This window comes from Corella eumyota, chromosome 7 (genome assembly GCF_963082875.1).
Source record: "Corella eumyota chromosome 7, kaCorEumy4.1, whole genome shotgun sequence".
In the NCBI taxonomy this organism is placed as follows: Eukaryota; Metazoa; Chordata; class Ascidiacea; order Phlebobranchia; family Corellidae; genus Corella; species Corella eumyota.
The window spans coordinates 942203-965927 of record NC_137496.1 but is presented as its reverse complement, the minus strand read 5'-3'; the positions used below and the strand labels follow the sequence as shown (position 1 = coordinate 965927).

The following is a 23725-nucleotide window of genomic DNA, read 5'->3' as shown; positions in this document are numbered from 1 at the left end:
CTTTTTCCCCCTATAACCTTAATGTTTTAAATACTGCTCTCATGCTGTAGCACCCTTGAGTAAGGTGTATAAACTCCTGCTGAGCCAGCACTTCATCAGCAGCATAATATTGAACAATTATAATCTATAATATCCCAAACTGCCACAGGCAACTCGAGACTGGGTTGGAGTAACTAATGTTACTCTATGTTTAAGTCGCACATTCGCCTTTCCCACATCGAGGATAAAGATGTATACAAAAAAATAGCTTTTTAATAAACTACTAAACAGATTTTTATAATAAGGATACCCAAATCCGTCCTTTCTGCTTTTTTTGATATATATATTTAATTGAGTAAAGCAATAAAAATACAAAACTATAATTATTATACATAGATTACAAAAGCAACAAACATCTAAATAATAATGAAAATACATGAGACTGTGTTTTAAAATAAATTACAAAAACAAAATTTAAAGGGTGAATTGTACCGAATGAAAATATATTTACTTAAAACAGTTAAATTAATTTCTTGGCATTGTATTTATAAACAATAAAACAAGCTCTACAAAAACAGCAACGTTAATACCGATATTGCAAAAAGCATAATTTAAAACTCATCTTATATCTAAACCAGCTAAGTAATAATACATTTTACAACTTAATATACTGCAAAAAACTAAATTACTAGGTAATATTTAGAGCATAGCACCATGCTCTTAAACAGCTAAACAAATTACATATATATATATATATATATAAATGATATTTCTATTTTTAAAATATTTTTTTAAATCTACGTAACAAACAGTGTACTTTACTGAATTTTCTTTTTTAATTTTTTTGAAGATTTTAATTTAAGTTGAATAACTTTCAGGTAAAACGTAGCTAATATCATCCCATGGATGTCTATATAATCCCTGTTTAAGTCTTTTTTGATCCAAATAATGTCCGATAAATCCCATGGAACGACCTTAAATATACAACAAATATATCAACCATAATTTTATAAATTAATACAGATACAAAAACTGAAAAAATTAACAAAATTTGTGAATAAAAAAATTATAAAAATTTACTTTTTTTAACTCTTTTAGTTCCAACTTATATACAAATAATGTCAATTAATGTTCATATTAGGAACTATTATTACTTACCTAGTACAAACACTCCATTAAGAGCCCCAATTTTAATATATTCCTGAGCTTCTTCTTCAGTAAAACAACCACAACAGCGAAGTAGATCAACAAATGCCACTCCAATAAAACCGTCAACATTTAGAATTAAATTAGGTTTCTAAAATAAATAGGATTTATAAATTTATAAATTTAAGATAGAATTTTAATAAAACTTATTTTATATTGAATAAATTAAAGTTGTTACCTTAGCAGTAGTAACTTTTTCAACCTCCAGTGCATAATCGAGTAAAGGGGTCGAGGGGAAATTTGCTTTTACAAATTCTTTTAGAATAACAACTCTCCGGTCTGGGTTATTTATCTAAATAATAATAAGTTGAATAAAAACACAAAATTTTCACAAAAAAGTTTAATAAACATAAATTCACTTACTGATTTCACACGATGCCCAATTCCCATAATTAGTTTATGTTTTTTCCTCATTTCGTTAACAAATTCATTTGGTAACAATCCCTTATCATAAGCTTCACTAAATTGCTGTGCAGCTCCATCTAATGCACCTCCAAACCTATCACCCTATAACATGAAAGAAATTTACATGTAAAAAAAAGAGATAGAAAAAATTAATGAATATTAACTAAATGGCCTTTTGAACAGCACTTGTCTAAAGCCCACCCTATGTTTGAGGCTCCTTAATATAAAGATTAATTTGAAATACAACAAAAACTTACAATAGTTAGAAGTCCAGATGTCAGACAAGAAACCAAATCTTTTCCAGCTCTGGCACAAACTATAGTGTTATGCGCTCCTGTATAAACAAGCATTCATTATCTTAGTTTATTATAAAAAGAAGGCTGACTTAACAGTCTAATAGTAGTAGTTGGGGTACATTTAGTTACTCTGACTTTGTCTTATAGTTTTTTTTATGTAATTTAGTTACTGGAAAACTACATAAAATTAATTTATGAACATTGTAAACACATACCTGAAACTGCTGGCCCATGGTCTGCAGTTATCATAAGACAGTGCTCAAAAAATTTGCAAGCGTAGTTTGGTAACCTGTAAAAAAAAAAATAAGAGTAAAAAAATAGTTTCTCCACAATCACAAATTTTTCATTTATTATTTTTTACCTTTTTTGAAACCAGAGTAACCCAAGCACTCCTCCAATTCCTAAATCTTCCTCGAAAACTTTGGAGATAGGCATTCCCGCGTATAACAACTCATGACCTCTCTCATCTGAAATACTTGACATAAAAGAAGCTGGTTTTCGAATTAAACCCAACTCCTATATAAAAGAAAAAATATCAGCAAAATAAAAATAATTAAATTAATATAAAAATTAAAGTGTTTACTCATGTTCTTCTTAGAAAAGTGCTTACCCTGGCCCATGAGTAATCCATAGGAACAGTAGGAGGAGGAACTTCTTCACTTGGAACAATTACTCCAAGCTCGATCAAATTCTTGTACACCTCACTACAAAAAAATTATCAAAATTAAAACTTAACAAATATCTGATAGAAAAAGAATGAAAAGTGACACAGGTAGATCTATACCTCCTTGTAGTTACCCCCTTAAAATAACTATTACATGAAAAAAGGGTTATACAAGAGATACCTTTTAAAATGAGTTTTGAAAGTCAATTTCCTTCTTTGACAAAATATCTTAATGATCCTTCAATGACATTTACTATCTCAACTATTATCTTGTATGTAAAAAAATCTGTGTAAAACCCTGTGTTTACTTACCCAATTTTAGTGTTTAATTCATCAAAACTTCGGGGCACATGGGCACCAGCCAACTTTAAAGCTTTGTTCTTAGCATCAGCGGTTTCATTTTCCTGATTAGCGCAAGCTCCTGCATGACCAAACTGAACCTCAGAGGTGAACATAGTTGCACAAGTTCCTTGAAATTTAAAAAATGTTTAAGTTTAAAGAGGTCTCAAGTTTTAATACAAGATATGGATAAGTTACTTACCTATACACCAAGCAATAACTGGCTTTGTGATTTTTCTTGATTTAATTGCCTCACAAATTTGGTATTCCTCAGTGCCACCAACCTTTAAAAATAAATTTTAAATAATTATTTCATTTTACAACTGGGCTGATTAAATGAATTCTTACCTCTCCCAACACAACCATCATCTTCGTGTTTTCATCATTCTCATATCTCATGATGTGATCCATAAACGTAGTGCCAGGATATCTTAAAAAGAAATTTAAAAAAAAATTGTTGTAATTTAGGAAAATAAAAGTAAAATGATGACTAAAAGATACCATGTTTTTATTATAACATAATCTATAATTGGACTGTTAAATTTACCAATAATGCCAACAGAACAACACTGTGCCTAAATTGATTAGGAGTTATTCTATAATTAGACCAAAAAAGTCTTCTTACATCGAAGATATATCAATAACATATATTTACATTTGTTAATTGTTTTGCATATATAAATTAAGGTCAATGTATTCTTACATTAAAGACAATTTAATAAAGTATATAATAAATATTAAAATACTTTTACTTGTCTATAAGTGAACTAAAATGGTCTTCCTATGATGAAAAAAAATAATATAACAAAATTTTAAAATCCTTTTACCTGTCTCCACCTATAGCCACCCCCTCACACACTCCATTAGTTTGCCTTGAAATGATATTGTTCAACTCGTTCGACATTCCTCCTGATCTTGAAACATAAGATACACTCCCACTTCTATACAACATCGACGATAAAATATTATCCATCATACCTCCAGTGTTTCCAATTTTAAAACAGCCGGGTTTAATTCCACCAACCTATAGAAGAAATAAAACATTTGAAAACATGTTTAATTTAAAGTATTTGTAAATAGAATTTAAAATTTAATTTTTTTGTACCGTTGCTGGTCCGATTATATTCACATTCTTTGCCTTTGCCAATTTGTTAAGTTTTTGCGTTGTTTGCTCCGGTATGCCTAGATAAAAAACATAAATTAAATAAGTTTTACTTAATATTTATGTCTAATTAACACAGATATCACTTACCTTCAGCAATAACTGCAATTGTCCTGATTTGTTCATATTGTAATGTGTCTTTTATACTTTCTTCTGCAGATCTAAAAGTATTCAAAATAATAAAACTGCCCAAAAATTTGTAAGTATTTAATGTTTTACCTTAGTGAAGCAAAACTGATTAAAACGTCAACGTCAGTGTGTTTGTTCATTGCATCTTTCATGTGTTTGTAAACTGGAATCAAAATCTCCTTGTGGCCCCAGTAAAACTTTTGTTTGTGGTCCCCACTAAAGTAAACAACAAAAATTAATATCCAATGCGGTGAATTAGCAATTTTTAAAAGCTGTGGCACCCTTGAAAAAGGCAGTGCAAACTCATGCTGAGCAAAAACCAATGGGCAGGTTAAATATCACGCAATTTCATCAATAAAATCCCAAACTTCTAAAGTCAACTTAAGACTGGGTTGGGGTTATTGATGTTACTCTATGTTTAGGCCGTAAAGCCGACCTTTTCTCATCAACAAAAAATAAAATAATAGAATATAAAACTATAAATTTAAGTTTTACCTGAAAGGGTAAACCATACAAGCAACTGAGGGAGTTTTTCTGGAGCAAACAAAATCAAAATCCAGCATTCCTTGAACTGCACGAGATTGTAAACCCCAAATTATTGAACGAGTTTTACCTTAAGAAGGAAACCAAGTTTTAATAAAAGATATTGAGACATTGATATTAAAAAAATTAAGAATAAAAAATTCACAAGGAATATAATTTTACAAATGTTCAAAATTTGTTCAACTTTTCACTAACATGTAAACATAGGTTTGCAGGCTGCCTTCTTTGCGGCATCTTTTAAAACATTTGCATTTGGGGCATCTCCATTTGATTTGGCGTGACTGTCAGCAAATGAACTTGTTCTTGAGGTTCGTGGGGTGCCTCCCTAATTAAGAATAAACAAAAAGTAGTTATTTTATTATAATTTATCATAATTTTTAAGATGAATGTGATTTTGTAAATAAGAATAATGTTGTAATGTATAACAATAAATTAAATGTTTAGTTACATTTTGAATATTTCACATGAATGATTGTTTACTAAAATGTGTGATAAAAACATGCACAAAATAATATCTAAATTAAAACATAAAAACATGCACAATTTATAAATTAAACACCAACTAAAACACAGATTTTTCTACCACAAATTGCACAAAAAAAACACTTAAAAATTGTCCCTGATAATATTTTGTTGTTAGAATTACTTCCTCATTTAAACAATCGTTTTAAATAAAAATTAGTCATTTAGTCCATTTATTAAATTTAAAATTGACGCCCATTGTTTAATTTTGTTGCTCAGTGATGAATTGTGAATAAATGATTTGCAAAATTGTTAGAAATCCACCAGTGCAGTATTGTTATGTGACTAAGGAATTAGGTTAAAACCGGTTTGTTAAATTTAATATTTACCTGAGGGGTGGTGTCCTATATAAATAATATCAAATAAAATGGTTAGAACTTAAGTTGCTAAAATAAAATTATATTTTAAAAAGAAACCAACATAAAAATAAGATGAATAAAACACAAAAAAACAATATTGTTGATATAAAATATAACAAAAAAAAAGAATTTTTAAAACGAAAAGATGATAAGCATGCTATATCCATACTCTTTATAACTTAAAAAAAAAACCTTCTAAACAAGTTCCTCCCCCCAGAAAATACCCCAAACAACTTTACATTAACCCATATATCTAGTACCCACCAATGCCAATTAATCTCTAAGGTCTTTTTTGTTGAAACATAAGGTACACTTCTTATTAAGTTTTCCTTTTTCCTATAATAAGTTACCCCTGCCTCCTATAATAAGTTACCCCTAACATATCCAATTACCCTTGCCCTTTTTTATTAGTTAACCATATCCCTTTTTCCTCCTAACAAGTTACCCCCCTCCCCCCCCACAAGTTTACACGAATTGTAACCCCCCTGATATAAGTTACCCTTGCCTATTTTAATAAGTTACTGTTTTTTAAGGTTTCCCTAAACTTACCGAGTAACTTGACTTTGCTGAACCCAACAGAAAGTTGGCGGTGTGCCCAGGTTCGTTGGGTGGTGTTTCTGGGATAGGGGTTTTACCCATCGCCATGCCAACAATAGCAGTCATGTGTGTTTCAGTTCCAAAAACATGAACAGGGACACCCAAGTGTTGCCCTAAAAAAATTAAGAAAAAAATATTAAAATTGCAATCATAATATCAAGATTTAAAAGTCTAAAAAACTCAACCCACCAACTTCTCTCATAACTCTTAGACCTTCCTGGTAGTTTGGACCTCCTCTTCTTACAAATATTTTTACTTTGTTTTCTCGCAGTTGGGTTTGGAACTGTTTCAAGGCTCGAACGATTCCCTAAAAGAAGAATTTTTATTATTCAAAATCAAACTTAAAAGAGAACTTTAAAAGCAAAAAAAAATTTAGAAAATGTTGTTAAAACCATAATTTTAAAATCTTAATATAGCTTCTAAAATCTTTCAAAATAATATATTATTTGTTAACTCTTTTTTGTAAAAAGAAAATAATTAAAAAAAAATGAAATAAACAGAAACTTACCTTAAAGGTAGCAGCAACATTTGTGAAGTTAGCAATCCCACCCCCAATAATTAAAACTTTTCCATTTTCCCGCTTCTTCCTTGTCATTAACGACAAAATAGTTCGAGCATAATCATAAGTTTGTTGCTCACTAGGGGCACCAGAGTATTCTCCGTAATTTGCAAGCTCTTTAGCACCACCCAGGTCACAAATTGTGTCACTAAATTAAATTTAAAAAAATAAAAAATTGAATTTAAATATTTTTTAAGTGTGGTCATGATTTTATTTTATTTATTAATTTTAAATATTTTTACTTTAATTTTTAAAGGTTACATGTAATTAAAATTATGATATCTTAACTTTTAATAACTGCCTTGAATATATTTGTCTGCAAACATTTAAATATTGACAAAATGACATAATTTATGGCCTTGATATTAAAAGTATTAAAAACGATAACCTTCCTACTGATAAGTCAACATTCTTTAAATAGTTATCAAAAGTTAAATTTTTAGGGGTTACCAAAAGTTTAAAAACCACTAATTTTAAATAAAACCATTCCGGTAAATGGTTAATAATATGTAATAAAATGGTTCATTTTATGGTATAAAAATATAAACGAATATTACATCTACTAAAAAAACACCAACCTATAAACCACTGAAGCACCACCTCCGGCAACCATGGTCCAAATACAACCATCTGGGTTTAAAATGGTTAATTTTAATGAAGCACCACTCTTAGAATCAAGATCAGCGATGTAGGCTTCTTCAGGGTAAGCTTCACGTCCAAAAGGAGGAGGGAATGTAACTTCGCCCCATTGCCGGGAACATAAAAATTCTGCACACTAAAAAATAATTAAAGTTTAATTTATTTAATAAATTTAAGATGCAGTTATATTTTTTTCCCTAAATTGTTAATATGTTCCTTAAAATTTTAAGATGAAGGTATATTTATATATTTTTTACCTTAAAAAGAAAGAAATTTAATTAAAAACTAGTAATACTTTTAGTAATAAAAAACTAGTAATATTTTAATTAAAAACTAGTAATAAAAAATTGTATATTAATTAATCAATTGTTCTGTATAAAATTAATGGATATTCTAAATAAATGATTAACTAAGAACAAGGTACGTGACATTACGTAATACTGATAACACATAAAAAGTCAAGGATACTTGAAAATTATAAACAAATAAAAATTTAGCATTATATACCTGGTCCAACTTTGCAGCCAAATCCAGAATGTAGATCTTTCCACCATTAACTACTACAAATAAAATTATTTATTTAATACAAAGAGTAATTAAGTGACCATCGAAATAAAGTAAATAGAGTTTATTAGTTTAGCACATATATGTTAAATTTGTTATAATCTGTTATTTTATTTTTTAATTTTTTTAATTTAATTTACGAATATTGTTATTACCCAGAGGATTGACTTCCAAATAGGTGAAATGAAGTTTTGTGTATAATTCGTACAAAGCAACTATAAATGGTTCCAATAATCTGTAAAAATTAAATTTAAAATGAATATGTACAGACAAAATAAATCTTTTTAACAAAAATAAATGTTGTATTATTATAAAACTTTAGGTTGAATTTGTTACCTTTGATTTTCTTTTGAAACTTTGTTAAGAAGTTCAAGAGTAACTTGGTTTGGATCAATATCATCTCCTGTGCCAATCTATTTGAAAAATTAATTTAATTAAAATTTCTATTTTAAAAAAAAGTTTTTTAACAGATATTTTATTTTTGTTTATATTTCTTATATACTTTCTGGGTGTGGGTACCTTTAACTGTTCACCTAAAAAGTATGTTATTTAAATTTAATTGAGCATTTCAAAATACAACTCTTTGTTTTTTGGGAAGGTTATTGGTTAAGAAAAAAAATCAGCATTTTAAAAGATTTAATATTCTGTTTTAAACATATGAACAATAAATTGATATTTAAATTTTTCAACAGACTGTGTTCTATTTTATTTTCTATCAATTTCCTGTTTAAACAACATGATCCTATTTCAAGAGTTTTTCACACATTATGATATGATACAAAGTACAGGTTAATCATTACAACAAGATCACAAAAATTTATCAATAATATAAAAAAAAATTGCTCTAGTATATATATGATTATATATATATGTTATATATCAACTAAAAAATTTGTTAAAATTCTAAATTCACCTCCAATTTATTTGCTTTCTCATCTACATTTCCAACATCAACTCCTCCTTCATGATAAAACAAAATTGTGTCGATATCTCGAGTGGAATGAATACAAACATAAAACTCTTCTTCCTAATTAATTAATTACGGAGTTAAAAAATAAATATATCAATAAAAAATATGTTAAAATTAATTTAAAAACAAAAACAATATTGATTTTAAAAGTTTAACAAAGAATTAATTAAATTGGTCTTATAAATTAATCAATATTAATTAAACTAAGGATTTTTTACCAAAATAAATTAAAAAATCAATAACAACATGACAGTTTAAAATCAATATAAGCCTAGTTTAGGCAATATAAATCTTAATTATCTAAGGGCTAAGTGAAAAAAACAACTACCAAAATGACACCCAAAATATAGTTTTAAAGTTGGTATAAAAAAGCATAATTACACACATTTTATTTGCTCTTTTTTACCTGTTTATGAGCTACAAATGGTTCGATGATAAATTTCTTCAAGACCCCTTTAGTTTGACCAATGCTAATCTCAGTTAACATGCGCTCTTGAATCCAGGATTTCACTCCCTCATAATCGCTGTTGATTTTGATTAATCCAAGTTTCCCCCTTCGTTTTATCAACTGATCAGGTTTAGCAATTAATTTCTAAAAATATTAATTAACAAATATTAAAAAGTATGCACAATTATATATATTATATATAATTTTTTTTCAAATTTAACCAATAAAAAATTGCAATTAAAAATACAATATTGGTTAAGTTTAGCAATTAATTACTAAAAAATAATTAAAAAATATTTAACAATTTACACAATTAAAAACTTTTAACATTTCACCAATAAAGAATTGCAATTTAAAATACAATATTCTCTAACCTCTGTTAAAAGCCAAGGGTTTAGGTTGGCAAGTTGATTATAATCAGTATGTTGGTCGACTCTTGCAAATTTAAAAGTGTTTGACAGATTTAAATTATTTTCCAGGTTTTGGCACAAAATTCTCTTGCCTGTTATCTCATCAATCGCTTTGGCTGACATCTTGTTTCAATTTAATTTCCTTGCACAAACATAAAACGCCAGACAGCCAAATTGTTTACAAAAAATATAGTTTTTTTATTATAGCACCTGAAATAATAAAAATAAATCTTTAATATTTTATACACTTGTGAAAATTAAAATAATTTTTTACTACGTGTAGTTTTGCAACGAATTTTATTTAAAAACTTGTCAATATTTACTTTTTGTATTGTCAAAAATGTTTATGAAAATTTTCTAACATTTTTCCTATTTCTTCAAACTACTGGCTACTACTAAACGATTTTTTAATAAAAACTTATTGTTTATTGTATATTAAACACAAATACTAAATTTATTACTAACTTATACTTCGTTTCTTCATTGTTTTTGCAGCAAACTGAAAACGAAAATCTTCAACATTTCGTTTTATATCAACACAACACGTTTATATGGCTGTGCACTGAACCATGGAATAAAAATGACGTCATACTATCGGACGGTTGTGGCTCGAATTACAAAATTTTGAGTAAAATTGAAGGCAGGTAATAAAGGTTCATTGAACTTTTGTTTAAGTAAATTTTATTGGAATATGTTTTACTATAACTTTAGCTTTATATAATAAATAAATATAAACGCTTTCCATTTATCCCCTGCACCTTAATATTTTTTAATGTTTTGTTTTTTTAACACAATAAAAGTAAGGACTAAATTATTATATATACTTTTAAGTAAAACCTAATTAATAACTAAAAGTTAATTAATAAAAATACAAATTTGTAGTAATCTTGTGTTAAAAAAGTTTTATCAAAAAATGAAATGCTACTCTCGTGCATCATCTAGCGGTTAAAATTTTTTTTAAATAAAAAATAAAATACGACTCTCGTACATCATCTTGCGGTAAACTAATTTTTATAAAAAAGGTGGGTTTTTTATTTAAAAAAAAAACTGATTTTTAAATGATTTAGATCACTTTCGAAACGTTTAAAAGACTTATAATAGGTTGCAAGTGCCTTTTTTAAAGAAAAATTTCAATAAGGTAATAGGGTAACCCAGACTCAAATTCACAATTAGTTCAATGAATAGCAAATTAAACTAATATAATTTTAGTTTTTTTTTTTTTTTTTTGTATATATCTTTATCCTCGATGTGGGAAAACGAAAACGCGACTTAAACATAAAGTAACATCAGTTACTCCGACCCAGTCTCGAGTTGCCTGTGGCAGTTTGGGATATTATAGAGACTATAATTGCCATGTAATTATGCTGCTGTTTTAAGTGCTAGCTCAGCAGGAGTTCATACCGTTTATAGCTCCTTACTCAAGGGCGCTAGAGCATGAGATCAGTGGGGATTGAACCCACGACCTCATGTGTGGTGTAGCAAGAGTTCTTACCACTACACCACGCTGCCTGTTTTTTTTGTTAATAAATACTTAAAAGCGATTTTTTTATAAAAAAGTTAATTTATTAAACAGATTCATAACGAAAAAAATGAAATTTAGTTATTAACAAAATTAAATTAATATTTTAAACTGAGTTAAAAGATAAGAGTAGATCAAATTTTAATAAATTTGCATATAACGTAAGTTGTTTAAACAGCAAATGTAATTTATAAAAATTAATTTAATTATTCAGCGCTTATTGGAATCTTATAATAAATTAATTAGTTGTAATAAAGTTAACAAAAAAAAAAATAGGAGAATTTTATACACAATTAGGTCAGAATTACAGCCACATTTAAATAAAAATTAAAACTTGATTATATTTCAAAATCTAATTCTAAATTAAAGTTGTTGTACATAAAATATATTTTATAAGCTACCATTATTTGTGTTTAAAAATGCTAGAAAAATATTAATTTATGAAAATAACTTTTTCATTTTTGAATGGATCATTTTAGTTACAAGTTAAAATAAATTCAACCCCCCAACACCAAACATCAAAAAATTTATCATGAAAATCGAATCAAAAGTATTTAATTTTCCAAAACATAAAAAAATGTCCAAATTTTTTACAAAGTGTTGAAAAATTTTTAAAAGTTTGCAGAAAATGTCATAATACATTAAGGCACAAAAAAGTCTTAAAACTAATTTTGCCAGATTCAATATTTATTCCGCCAGAAACACATGTCACTCCACCAAGTATCCATAAAATCTTTATCCACCAACATCCCTTCCATTTCCTCGTGGTACCGAAACTTTTTAATATATTTATACACAAACCAAATGGGAATGAAAACACAAGGAAGCACGATCAGTAATATAATGACCAACACTGCAAACCAAGGGTATTCTAAAACTGTTGTTGTGCCCTGAAAAATAAAGGGTTTAAAGGGTTAAAGTTTTTGCAAATTAATTCGCATTCTGATATTGAAGGTAGTTTTTATAACTCACAAATAAATATATCAAAATACTTTGGACTCAAATTTACCTATTAAAAAACCTAAATCAAAACTTAGAAAGTAAGAACTTACGTCTCCATTCCATCCAGAATAAGTAAAAGGAACAGTTGCAGTTGTGTAGAGATAAGCTCCAAACACAACCAACAGAACAACCGGAGATACAACCAACCAACAAATTCGGAAATAGTAATGTAAAAACCAACCCAGGAATGATTTTGGTCCTCCAAACATCCAAGTTAGATCATCATCAAATCTAAAATATAAATCAATTTTAAATTAAATTATCGAATAAGATTTACGTAAAAAATGGTAGCTCAAAAAATCAAAAAAAAATGTTGGGTTAATTTTATATTTTATTTTATATAAAGAAAAATTAAGGCTTTAACAAAAAAAATATTAAACATCAAATGATTGTGTTAAAAGCTTAATAAAGGATAAGATTACACAAATGTTGTTTAATTTGTTTTTTATTAAAGTTACAGTCAACGACCCCCTCTATAAAGTGACAATAGTTATTTATAATTAAGCAAACAGGATCGTATATTTGAGGACATAACGACAAACAAATTTACAACACTTAAAAGTTCGTACTTTGTTAATTATTAATTAGCTTGTTACTATAATTGATGGACTGTTTAATAACAAGATAAATATTTTGTGCATTAAACATTAACAAAACATTTACTTCATCATAAGCCCAAAACAAGTTAAAGCCAATCAGATCAAAGGTATTATCTATATATAATAAGGCTTAGTAACAACATATTTATAAAGGTGTCAAATCTATAGCCCTAAAAAATCAATAAAACTGCCTTTTGTGGTGCACATGTAACTTGATGCTGGTGAATATTATTTGCAAGTTAAATCTATATAAGACAATTATAATCTCAACTGTAAGTCGGCTAATAATTTCAATATGGCATTTCGTATAGCCCAGCTTCAAGTTATATGTAAATAAACAAAACATGACTTACCTTGCTATCCCATAGAGCCAACTAACAACTGTGATCTCAAAGAAAGCGATCACCAGTAAAGGAATAGAACCGGCATAATTGTTGAAAATATCCAACCAATAGTTACCAGCCCTTGTACAGAATAACAAACCAATACAACAAGAAACCAGACAAATAATTCCTGCATAATATTTATTTTAATTTTTCACTTTAAAATTAAATAATTTAAATATATATAGCGAAGCTGTAAGGTTAATATAAATTTGTATGTTAAATTCATAGGGCTACAAATCAAAAAAAAACTGTTGTTTGTAGAATATTAAGAAAGTAATATTTTGCAAAGCAAATGCTTGAAAGCATGTTATAACATAGCAAACATTAGAAAATATGCCAAGGACTTCGTGCCTTTCATCACATTATGTCCAGTGCGCCACACCTTATAACAAACTCACAAAATTTTCAAGCATAAACTTACCAGTAAGTACAGGTTTAGGAATCTTCAAACCCAAGTCAAACAATGGAGTGACCACTCCTTCTACTGTACCAAACATACTGCCCAAACCAAGAGACAACAACATGAGGAAGAATAGAACTGACCACACTGGGCTTCCAGGCATGTTTATGATTGCTTCAGTGAACACAATAAATGCTAAACCAGTTCCCTGGGATGCCTGAAAAAGGAGGTTTTGTATTAAATTTAATTGTAGAAAACAATTAAACATTTTAAATACAACTTTTTGTAAAATAAATGAGATTTTTTAGTAGAAGTTTTGTGCATTTGTCTTTGAAGACAATTAACTTTAATTAATCTCTAAAAATTTTTTTAAACTATAGCCCAACTCCATGTAGAAAGGGAAAAAAACATAAACTGTGCAGTTACATATCTGTAAATGTGTTGGCCTAATGGGATAGCATTGCTGTTGCTCTACAGAAATGTCTTTTCATCTTACCTCGCTAAGTATTTTTTCTAAACTACAGTTAGCAAGCTGGAGACTTGAGATTGGGACAGGTTGTCCGGCATAGTTTTCTTTATTGTTTAGATCAACCAACATTTGATCGTAGTTATCGAATGTAATTGACCCTTCCGGTAAGTCATAAGCATTCAGCATAATATCAATATTGCTGAAAAAATTGTTCAATATTTTTTTTAACTTATTTGAATGCAACATAACGCCATATTATAAAATAATTTACAACTAAACACACTCTATTTTTTCAACAACTTACTCTGTTAAGCAAGCTTCAAATTGTATATTTGCTTTATATCCGAGAATCGCAAAAATCACAATCGATGCAAAAATTGAAGTAAAAGAATTTGTCAGCGAAATAATGAGAGCATCACGCTGGCAATCTTGTTTAAGAGGATTGTAACTCGAGAATGCAATTACTCCGCCAAAACCTAAACCGAGGGAGAAGAAAATTTGAGTGGCAGCATCGAGCCAGACTTGAGGATTGGATAAAACTTGAATCTGAAAAAGAAGTAAAGATTTAGCTTTTCATGTTTTAATCTTTAAAGATCTAAAGGCCTGAGTTTGATTTCCACTGCTGCTATTGGGCAGCTTCTCTTAGTAGGACTGCTTACAACTTATTATTAAAAAATTTAAGTAAACTTTTTCCATGTACCATCAAAATTTTTAACATAAAATAAAGGATTGCATAAAGCATCATGTTTGCTTTAATCAAATATTTAACTTAGTTTGGAACAAACTGATATCAAAAGTTAATAAAATTTTAAAATAACTTTGGGTTGGTTATTACAGTAAATATTGGTTTACGTGGAACTAGTTACCGACTAAAAGATAAAAATTACTAAAAGGTTGTTACGTAACTTTTTAAATAATTTCGAAATGTTAATATATTACCGCAACCTTATTTTTGTTGCTACAATAGGCTACTTAATTCGCTTTTTTAATATAGGCTACTTAATTCGTACTACTTAATTTTTTTTAATATAGAATACTTTCAATATGCTACTTAATTTGCTTTTTTAAACAGAACAAAATGAATTTAGGTCATTTTGGTAAATCAGTATGTAGTAAAAACTAAAAAAATCAAATGTGAATTAACGTAACAATAATTTAAATTATATAAAAAATCGTAAAGTTATATAATGCGTGAATTATTAATTATTATAGTTCTATAAAAAATGTTATACTTGGTTAATTATTTCTTAACTTAGTTAAGATGTTGTAAAAAGTTTTCGTGGAACGGAAAATTACCAAAACTTTTTTGTAAAAGTTTGAAACGCCACATTGTAAACTTGTTCGGTAAATATTGATATTGTTACGTTGTAAATAATCATTAATTCAACAAAGTGACGCTTTACAGTGTTCTTGGCGGTTCCCAGAATTTTAAAATACACAAAAAGTAAATACATGTAATGGTCAAGTTTTTTTTAATTTTAGGTCATTTTATCCTTAAATAAAATTTAAATTTTTTTCAAAATCATAAGCTTGACAAGAAGCTAAATTAAACCTCATATTTTAAATATACTTTTCCACTTACATCTGGTGTGAATAGAAATGAAATTCCCTCTGCCGAACCCTTCAAAGTTAAACCCCGACAAAGAAAAATAAAGAGAACCAAATATGGAAAGGTTGCGGTTACGTACATTGCCTAAAAGTACACGAAAAAAATATAAAACAGCAAGTAAAAAAATATAAAACAGCAACATTGTAAAAAATCAACAAAAGTTTATTATAATAAATATATATATAATGAAGCATAGTGGACACTGTATAATATGTATGTGCGATTTATAGGCCAACAAGAAAAAGAATATAGTTCGTGGTGAACTGGTAAACTAACAGGGGCAAAGATTAGTTAAAAGTTGTAGCCATATTATGACACTTGAAATATCAACCACAAGACAGGTTATTGCCCAGCATTTATAAAATGGTTTGATTTTTAAAATTACTTCACTACCAAAAAAGTGACATTTTTACCTTTCCAGAGCTTTCAATTCCTTTAATCATGGCCACCCATACAACCGTCCATGCTAGAATCAAACACAAAACAACCCACCAAACCAAACCTCCGGTTTCATCGATACTTGATGAAATATTCAACGTGTCTCGATACCAGAAATAATCGGTAGTTCCACTGTTTTGACATTCTTCTAAATAACCAGTTGCATCGACATTCAGAGGGCAAGTAGCATAAGCTAACGGGTCCTAAATTAAGAACAAAACATTGCCTACACTGACTATTTAAAATTAGTTTATCAAGACGCTAAAAATATCACGATTTTTTTGACCTGCAGGTTTTTAAAAAAATCTAACAAATAATAAATCACAGAAACTTGTTAACATTTTTATGAGCAGTTTGCAGTTTAACAATGTGTACTTTATGCACATAAAAATTTTATCTTTGCTCTTAAAACTGTTTTAAGTACAAAGTCCTTGAAAAAAGAAAATGTTACCGTAAAGGAATGGCAAATGTACCAGAAGCACCATGCAATAATGGTGTTGTAATAAAGACCAACCATGAAGGAAACGACCATACTAGCAATACCAATACCACCTCAAAAATGAAAATAATGTAAATTTTAAAATAATAAAATAATTCCAAGCAATAATAAAATAAGTAAAACATATTAATAATTAAAAATAGTGAATTACAAAAGTATTTAAAAAAATATTAACATTTCTTAAGATAAAAGATTAAATAGAAAAACCAAACCTAAATAAGGATGAAATTTGGTCCAAGCCCCGATGGAACCTTGCCTTAATCTTTGCCCCACGGCCAGTTCAAGCAGAAATAAAGGAACCCCCTCAACAACTAACATGCAAACGTAAGGAATAATAAACGCACCTGAAAATAAAAAAGGAGAATCAGTTTTCATTACTCAAGTTTTATTTTAACAAATAAACAAATATTTTGGGTCAACAAAAAAATTATCAAGCTTCAATTTTAAATTAACCTTGACATGTTCAAAAATTTTAAATAAATATTGATTAAATGTTAAATCAAATTTCATGTGGACCATGATATACAACATCTCTTAAAAGAGCTACACGCGATGTTTAAACAAACGACACAAGTTTTTCGTTTGTTTAAAATTGTTGAATTAATACTTAATGCGACCACTTAAAAGAAATTAAAAAAAACAAATACAGCTGCAACTTTTACACACAATTATATATTTTTAAATTAATCGTATCTTAATTTATAAAAAAGTTTAATAACTTATTCCTTTTTGCTTTTTAAATATTTTTATAATTTTATTTTATTTACCTCCTCCATAAGTTTGGGCCAGATAAGGAAATCTCCAAATATTGCCAAGCCCCACAGCATAAGCAATACAAGCAAGTAAAAATTGAACCTAAAATTAAAAACATAAATTAACAACAAATTTTTTAAAATCCAATTTTTTTAAATTTTACTAATTTTTATTTTTTTCACCTGGTTATCCCATGCCGGTCTCCCTCCTTTTGTTTCCGCGGCAACATGCTTTCCCATCCCTACATCATACCCATCCAAGATCTCTGATTTTCTGTCCTCCTTCCGATCCTTTAACTCAATGTCCACCATCTCATTATTATTAAAGCCATGATTCTCGTAAGCTGCTTCGCCGTTTGACATTTTTAAAATTTTCTAAAAAATATTGTTTGTAAATTAAAATACTAATCTTGATTTGCAAAATGATAATTAATAAAAAACTAATCAATATCAAACTATTCTATATAAGCTATATTTGTCTTACAACTAATTACTATTTAATTATTTTATAAACTTTTATATATATTTATTAAACTTATGTTGAAATAGCTTAACAAAAAATATATACACTTGTATATAAATACAAAATAAATACACTCGCGATAAAATGATGTTGCTGGCGCGTTTAATATTTCAGCGACTGATTTTAAAATTATGTTAATTTATTAAATATTTTTTTGTTTAAGCAAGTTTAAGCCATTGTTTAAGCAAGTAATAAATTAAATATTGTCATGGATCAAATAAACTTTGTGACACACCGTTAGTTAACAAAGAATTAATGTTAGTTTAATATTGCTCAACTTGCAAAAATTTTCTTTGACATTATTAGGTGAATGATTCAAAAATTGCACTGTCATTTAATATTTACCTAATGCCCGGTTTTCAATTACATAATTTTTTTTAAATTGCTTTAATTTTAAAGTAAAATGCTTATAATATATGAAATGTAATTGAAATTTTTGGTAAAATAAAAAAGTTTTTATAATATAAAAAAATATTTGTAATTAGTTTATATGTTTACATACCAAAGTAAAACTTAATATAATATTACGACCTTATTTTTATGAGAGAGTTTATAGAAACTGATAAATTATAATAAATATAAACATTTTCAATTTAAACTTTTACTACTGACTTTTTAACAAAAAACTAATTCAAAAATTAATTTCTATATTTATTAAAAAATAACATTTGTTTTATAAATTATTATTTGAAAATTGTTTTTTTTATTTTACTAATTAAATTATTGTTAAAACAACTAATTAACAAAAGGTGATAAGTATTTTTGACACAACTTTTTGTCAATTTGTTAATAACAATTCTAATTAAATATTAGGTGAGAATTTATAATTACGTTATTATAGATTAACACTTCAAAATTAATTAATTTTAACATAATATATAAGCAAACTAAAAGCTTTAAAATTCAGTATTTTGTGTTGTAATAAATATATAGCATTGAAACCAGTTATATTTAGGTAAGAGATAACCTTGTTTGTGACCAGGTAAAACTGAAAAGATTTTCATTAAATTTGAAGTGATAAGATTTATTAATATTTGCATAATGATAAGCATAGTTGTTTAGTGACCTTTGGTATATATTATAGTAAAAAATTCATGGTACCAGGCCGATAAACAAACAGTTTTCGTAATTTTAGTGAGCGTTATTTTTAAATCAATATTGTTAACCTAATACCAAATTTCGGTGACTAATATTTATTAAAAATTAAATCCCAAGAAAAATCTACAAAAAAAACAATTGAAAAAATGCATGTCATTATTTTTATACCTATGCTAAAAATAGGATATCTTAGTTATTTTATTAAAACTAAAAACTTGGATTAGATTTAGTTTTTTTTATTACAGATTATAGAAATTATGGACGAGTGGATCTCAAAACTTCTAGACGATGAAAACTTTGATTTTTTAAATGAACAAAATATTTTTATTAATCCTGGTTTTAGTTTCGTTTCACCAGAAAAAGAAATTCAACACAAAAATAAAATTCCTAATTGCAACAAAGGTTTAAAAGAAATTCCAATTAATATATTTCCAACCAAAAGAGAACTAAAATTTGACTCCAATGTGCCATCTAAGGGACAAAATTATGAGAAGAATATTGCACCAGCTAGCAGTCAACATTTTTTACAAAAAGTCGACAAAAATGAGAAAGAAAATTATGCAACAAATTTTGTCTTAAAAACTTTAAAAAAAAATCAACACGGGAAAGATTGTTCTATCAAGCCTAACCAAGAGGTTTATAATGAATTAAATACAAAAGATAATTATCTATGTTTTAAAAATCAAAAAACATATTTTTCCCCTTCCAACAAGAACTTAGTTTTGCAAAATTCAAACAACAATACTTTGTTTAATGAAAACAAACAACAACGACCTCACAATGTTAAACAACATTTCACAAAACCTAAATTACGAAGCATTAAAACAATTCAAGAAATTCAACACCAAAAAGAGAGAATCTCAAAAAGAAAAAAGGCAAGTGAGAGAGAGAAAATAAGAATGCAAGTAATCTCGAAAGAGATTTTTAATTTACGACAACATTTGCCCGATTATTTATTTCCTGGAGAGAATTCATCAAAAGTTGTGGTTTTAAAACAAGCAATTAACTATATTCATATTTTAAATAATGCCTTAAACAAGAAAACAATTTAATTCTGAAATTTTCACCTATTTTTAAACATGTTGTTTGTATTATAAATAGTGTGTTGACAATATGTAATAAATAAGCTAACACTTACTTGATCAAATCTTTTTCATTTTTTTTTCTGTGTGTCATTCTCTGTATTGCAGTTCAAATACACAAAAGTTCTCATAACACTGGTTTAACTTCATCTGCAGCTATTGTAACATCTGAAATTAAAACAGAATGAATTTCAACTTCCTGCTAACCTAAAATTATAGCAGTATAAACATACATTATAAAAAGTAAACAATATACCAAACAGATAAATTAAAACAAAATAATTAAAGTTGTTTTATGATAGGCTATAGGGTGAGTTTTTGTTTTTTTATACCACAAAATTTAATAAAAAATTTTTTTCTTACTCCTCAAGACATTGTTATTTCGTTTAGTAGATAAGCTTCATTCATAACAAATTTTTTGATCATTCTAATAAATAATATTGTTTTAATAAATGTGTACGCTAAGATTTTTACACAACAAGGTGAATTAATGTTTAAACACATACTTTACGTATGTTAAAAACAAACTACAATATGTTAACCTTTTCTTTTTTTTGACATTTTTTCGGCTTCTTTTGTTGGCAAAAATTTATCAATTTTCAGTTTTTAAACAAGTAAACTGCATCAGTAAATCGAAAAAATTTATCAAAATTCCTAATGACCTAAACATAATACAAAAATATTGTTAAACTTTGAATAACGATAAGTTATTAATTTCATTCCTTTGGAGAGGACACCACAATTTAAGAAATAATAAATCCAAAAGAACACCATAAAATTCTGAGATAAATACCTAGTAACTAGAAAACACAAATCTATAATTCCCATATCTCCAAAACAATAAAAAACACAAGAGAGTAAAAATGAATTATTATGTGAATACAGGAAAGTGAGATGTTGTAATTATTTCTTTTATAATTATACCAAGATGATACAGTCTGACTTTTAGCAAATACAAAATAAAAGGTTAACATTATGTATGTCAAACACCCATATAATCTTCATACAATAACAATTAAGGAGCATTTAAAATTACAATAGGTTGAAATATCGTTAATGACAATCCAGTAAATTTTGTTTTTAAAAATAATTTACATTTTCTACAACAAAATACAGTTAACTGCTTTGCATTTATTTATTTAAAACTGCAACATTGCAAAATTAAATTTCAATAAAAAACACACTTTTACTATTCACCAAAAACACTTTTTTTAAGTTATTCTCTATGAATTAGGACAAAAATGCCCAACAAACCAAGCACTGCGTATTTTAATTTAGGATAGTCGTTCATTAGAATTGTGACAATGCCGACATAAGGCACAAAACCTCTTGCTCTTCCCACAACATGATCTCTTTCAACCCATAATTGACCAGGATTATATAAACCTCTGTCATCTACTTCATTGTTGTCACCTTAAAAAATACATTATAAAGCTTAGAGTTTAAGTATTAAAGAGATATTAATTTTTATATTCAAGGTATATAAAGACTAGAACCATAGTTTTTATCTAAAGAGCTGCCATAGCAACTAAAAATGGACACTTCAAAAGCTAACTTCTTAATTAATAGCCTTTAAAAGTTTGACCTAAGACCCCCTTAGTAATAAACAATAAAGGCAAAAATCTTAAACAACAAAAACCCTTCATGTAACAGACTATTATTTAAATACCTTTGGTAAGTAACTTGACATGGCCGTTCTCTTTTTCATGTAGTTTTATCACGCGATGCACGATCGGTATCTCCCGTCCATCAATCTTAAACACGACAATCTCACCAGCTCGAATAGGGTCTTGTTCGTAGTTTGTTAAAAACAGTAAATCACCCCGATAGAATGCTGGCTCCATTGATCCACTCAGTACTACAACAATAGGACTTTCACTGCCAGTAACCACCATCATACCTAAAATATATTGATCAGTTTAAAGACAAACATTAATCTTACAAGTTTTACTAAACTGAAAATAACAATTTAAGACAAAGAAAGTGTGAAAAAACATTTTAAAATCTAATGTCAACCTTTTAAAATCTAATGTCAACCCTTACAAAAAAAGAATAAAACAAACCTTTCCAAATCATCAAAGCTGAAGCAACGATCATAGCAAAGTTTAAAACTTGAAAATAAACTTGACGTTTATTCATCCGTCTTAAATCATCAAATATATCGAGCTTATCCATTTTTCAAATCTAAATTACCTTTAAAATTATACTTAATATCTATAAATTGACAATAGAAAATTAAAATAGAAAAAGCTAGCATAAGGGTAAGCCCCTTATTTTTACATTTACAAAATTTAATAAGTTTTTGGCATTTGTATTTAAACAAGTTAATTTATTTGACAGCCTTGTACAATTCTCTTATTTTATTCCCACTAAAAACTGCTTGTTGAATACAATACTGGATTTGTTCATCTTGTAAAGGTAAACCACCTTGCCTTCTCACCAATATTAACATGTTGTTTTCATCTGTAACTACTGTCATATCACCAAGTGACAATTTCTCTTCTATTAATATTGGGTCGATAATTGTTATGTCATTATCAAAAAATGAAAACGTAGTTGATATTGGTAGAAAGTTTAGTGTCAATGGAATTTTCTCAGAATAATCTGTTACAGGAGTCTCTGTTTCAGGATCTACAGTTACTTTAGGCAGCAAAGTGTTTTGTAAAGCTGCTGTTAGAGCCAAAACACAAGCATCTTCAATGTTACCATCATAATTCAAACACACAATATCACAATACAAAACCCAAACCAATGAATCATTTACCAAACATAGCTCTTCGAAGTTAATCAATTTTTTTAACAAATTGTCTAAAAACACAGTAACATTTTGAGCTTTTTCACTGGGGGGACCAGGTTTAAATAATGAACAACACATTGGGGATAACTCTACATTTGGAACAACGATTCCCATACCAGGATTCTCTACACTTGGTACAGTTAGTTCAGATTTAATTCCGCAAATTACTGACGTGTTTCCAGCTTTAACTAAGGCAGATCCATTTGCTGTAGAAATAATTCCAACATTTAATAAAGTTTGACGACTTTCTTTAAAATTTCGACCGTCAGATCTTACATTGTCTTTAAAATTGTCAGCATTGTTGAAGTCCAACAGATCAAGACTCTCAGTTAGATCCATTTTGAAGAAGTTAAAGTTAATTTAAGTTTATCGTTAAATAAAACACGTAAATCAAAGTCAGTAAATAGTTTTCTATTTAAAAGGGAAAAAGATGTTAAAATCCTTAGCCCAGTCGTTTGTTAAAGAACTTAATGTATTCTTTACTATTTAAAACACTTTTTTAAATTATATTTACCTAAATACGTTAAGTAAATAAAAGAAAACTTCTCTATCTGTTTACAAAACTTATTTTTTGCACGTGCACTACATATTCGTACCTTAAAATACTCGGGCTACTTCATTCAGCCCCGTTTAAACACAACATCGCGGCAAAAATCAACGTTAACGCCGGCGAAAAACTAAATAAGCTTCCGATGTTTTAAGACACGTGTGCGAGGTTGGGGATAAAGTTATTTAAATTTTAAGGACAATAAATTTAAAAA

At 27.7% G+C, this 23725-nt stretch overlaps 4 protein-coding genes across 5 annotated transcripts; all 4 read right to left on the bottom strand.

The window, feature by feature from the left end:
• Positions 1 to 432: 432 nt before the first annotated feature.
• LOC145760415 (ATP-citrate synthase-like) lies at positions 433 to 10329 on the bottom strand. 2 transcript variants are annotated; one of them, XM_082574301.1, is made up of 29 exons: positions 10257 to 10329; positions 9756 to 10001; positions 9340 to 9525; positions 8877 to 8990; positions 8300 to 8376; positions 8119 to 8198; positions 7907 to 7959; positions 7339 to 7535; positions 6710 to 6908; positions 6391 to 6508; positions 6154 to 6314; positions 5575 to 5589; positions 4919 to 5048; positions 4676 to 4793; positions 4271 to 4396; positions 4142 to 4212; positions 3995 to 4071; positions 3717 to 3913; positions 3238 to 3319; positions 3092 to 3173; positions 2863 to 3019; positions 2497 to 2590; positions 2248 to 2402; positions 2102 to 2175; positions 1848 to 1924; positions 1549 to 1692; positions 1364 to 1477; positions 1138 to 1276; positions 433 to 953 (listed from the first exon to the last, which is right to left on the bottom strand). In XM_082574301.1, exons 2-29 carry the CDS (start codon positions 9912 to 9914, stop codon positions 838 to 840), a joined length of 3312 nt encoding a protein of 1103 aa, XP_082430427.1. In that variant the 5' UTR covers positions 9915 to 10001; positions 10257 to 10329; the 3' UTR covers positions 433 to 837. The 2 variants fall into 2 exon arrangements, with proteins under 2 accessions (XP_082430427.1, XP_082430428.1); XM_082574302.1 differs by lacking the exon at positions 5575 to 5589.
• Positions 10330 to 11575: 1246 nt separating this feature from the next.
• On the bottom strand, positions 11576 to 20831 carry LOC145759891 (sodium- and chloride-dependent transporter XTRP3-like). Its single transcript, XM_082573745.1, has 15 exons — positions 20710 to 20831; positions 20531 to 20594; positions 20224 to 20335; positions 17648 to 17839; positions 17480 to 17567; positions 16925 to 17056; positions 16665 to 16765; positions 16189 to 16416; positions 15749 to 15859; positions 14471 to 14712; positions 14194 to 14365; positions 13719 to 13914; positions 13265 to 13424; positions 12363 to 12543; positions 11576 to 12200 (listed from the first exon to the last, which is right to left on the bottom strand). Exons 4-15 carry the CDS (start codon positions 17825 to 17827, stop codon positions 11991 to 11993), a joined length of 2001 nt encoding a protein of 666 aa, XP_082429871.1. The 5' UTR covers positions 17828 to 17839; positions 20224 to 20335; positions 20531 to 20594; positions 20710 to 20831; the 3' UTR covers positions 11576 to 11990.
• LOC145760566 (signal peptidase complex catalytic subunit SEC11A-like) lies at positions 20830 to 22377 on the bottom strand. The gene is made up of 3 exons (XM_082574484.1): positions 22231 to 22377; positions 21837 to 22067; positions 20830 to 21580 (listed from the first exon to the last, which is right to left on the bottom strand). Exons 1-3 carry the CDS (start codon positions 22340 to 22342, stop codon positions 21384 to 21386), a joined length of 540 nt encoding a protein of 179 aa, XP_082430610.1. The 5' UTR covers positions 22343 to 22377; the 3' UTR covers positions 20830 to 21383.
• Positions 22378 to 22380: 3 nt separating this feature from the next.
• LOC145759892 (exosome complex component RRP43-like) lies at positions 22381 to 23371 on the bottom strand. The gene has a single exon (XM_082573747.1). The coding sequence runs from the start codon at positions 23301 to 23303 to the stop codon at positions 22497 to 22499; it is 807 nt and encodes a 268-aa protein (XP_082429873.1). The 5' UTR covers positions 23304 to 23371; the 3' UTR covers positions 22381 to 22496.
• Between the last annotated feature and the right edge of the window lie 354 nt (positions 23372 to 23725).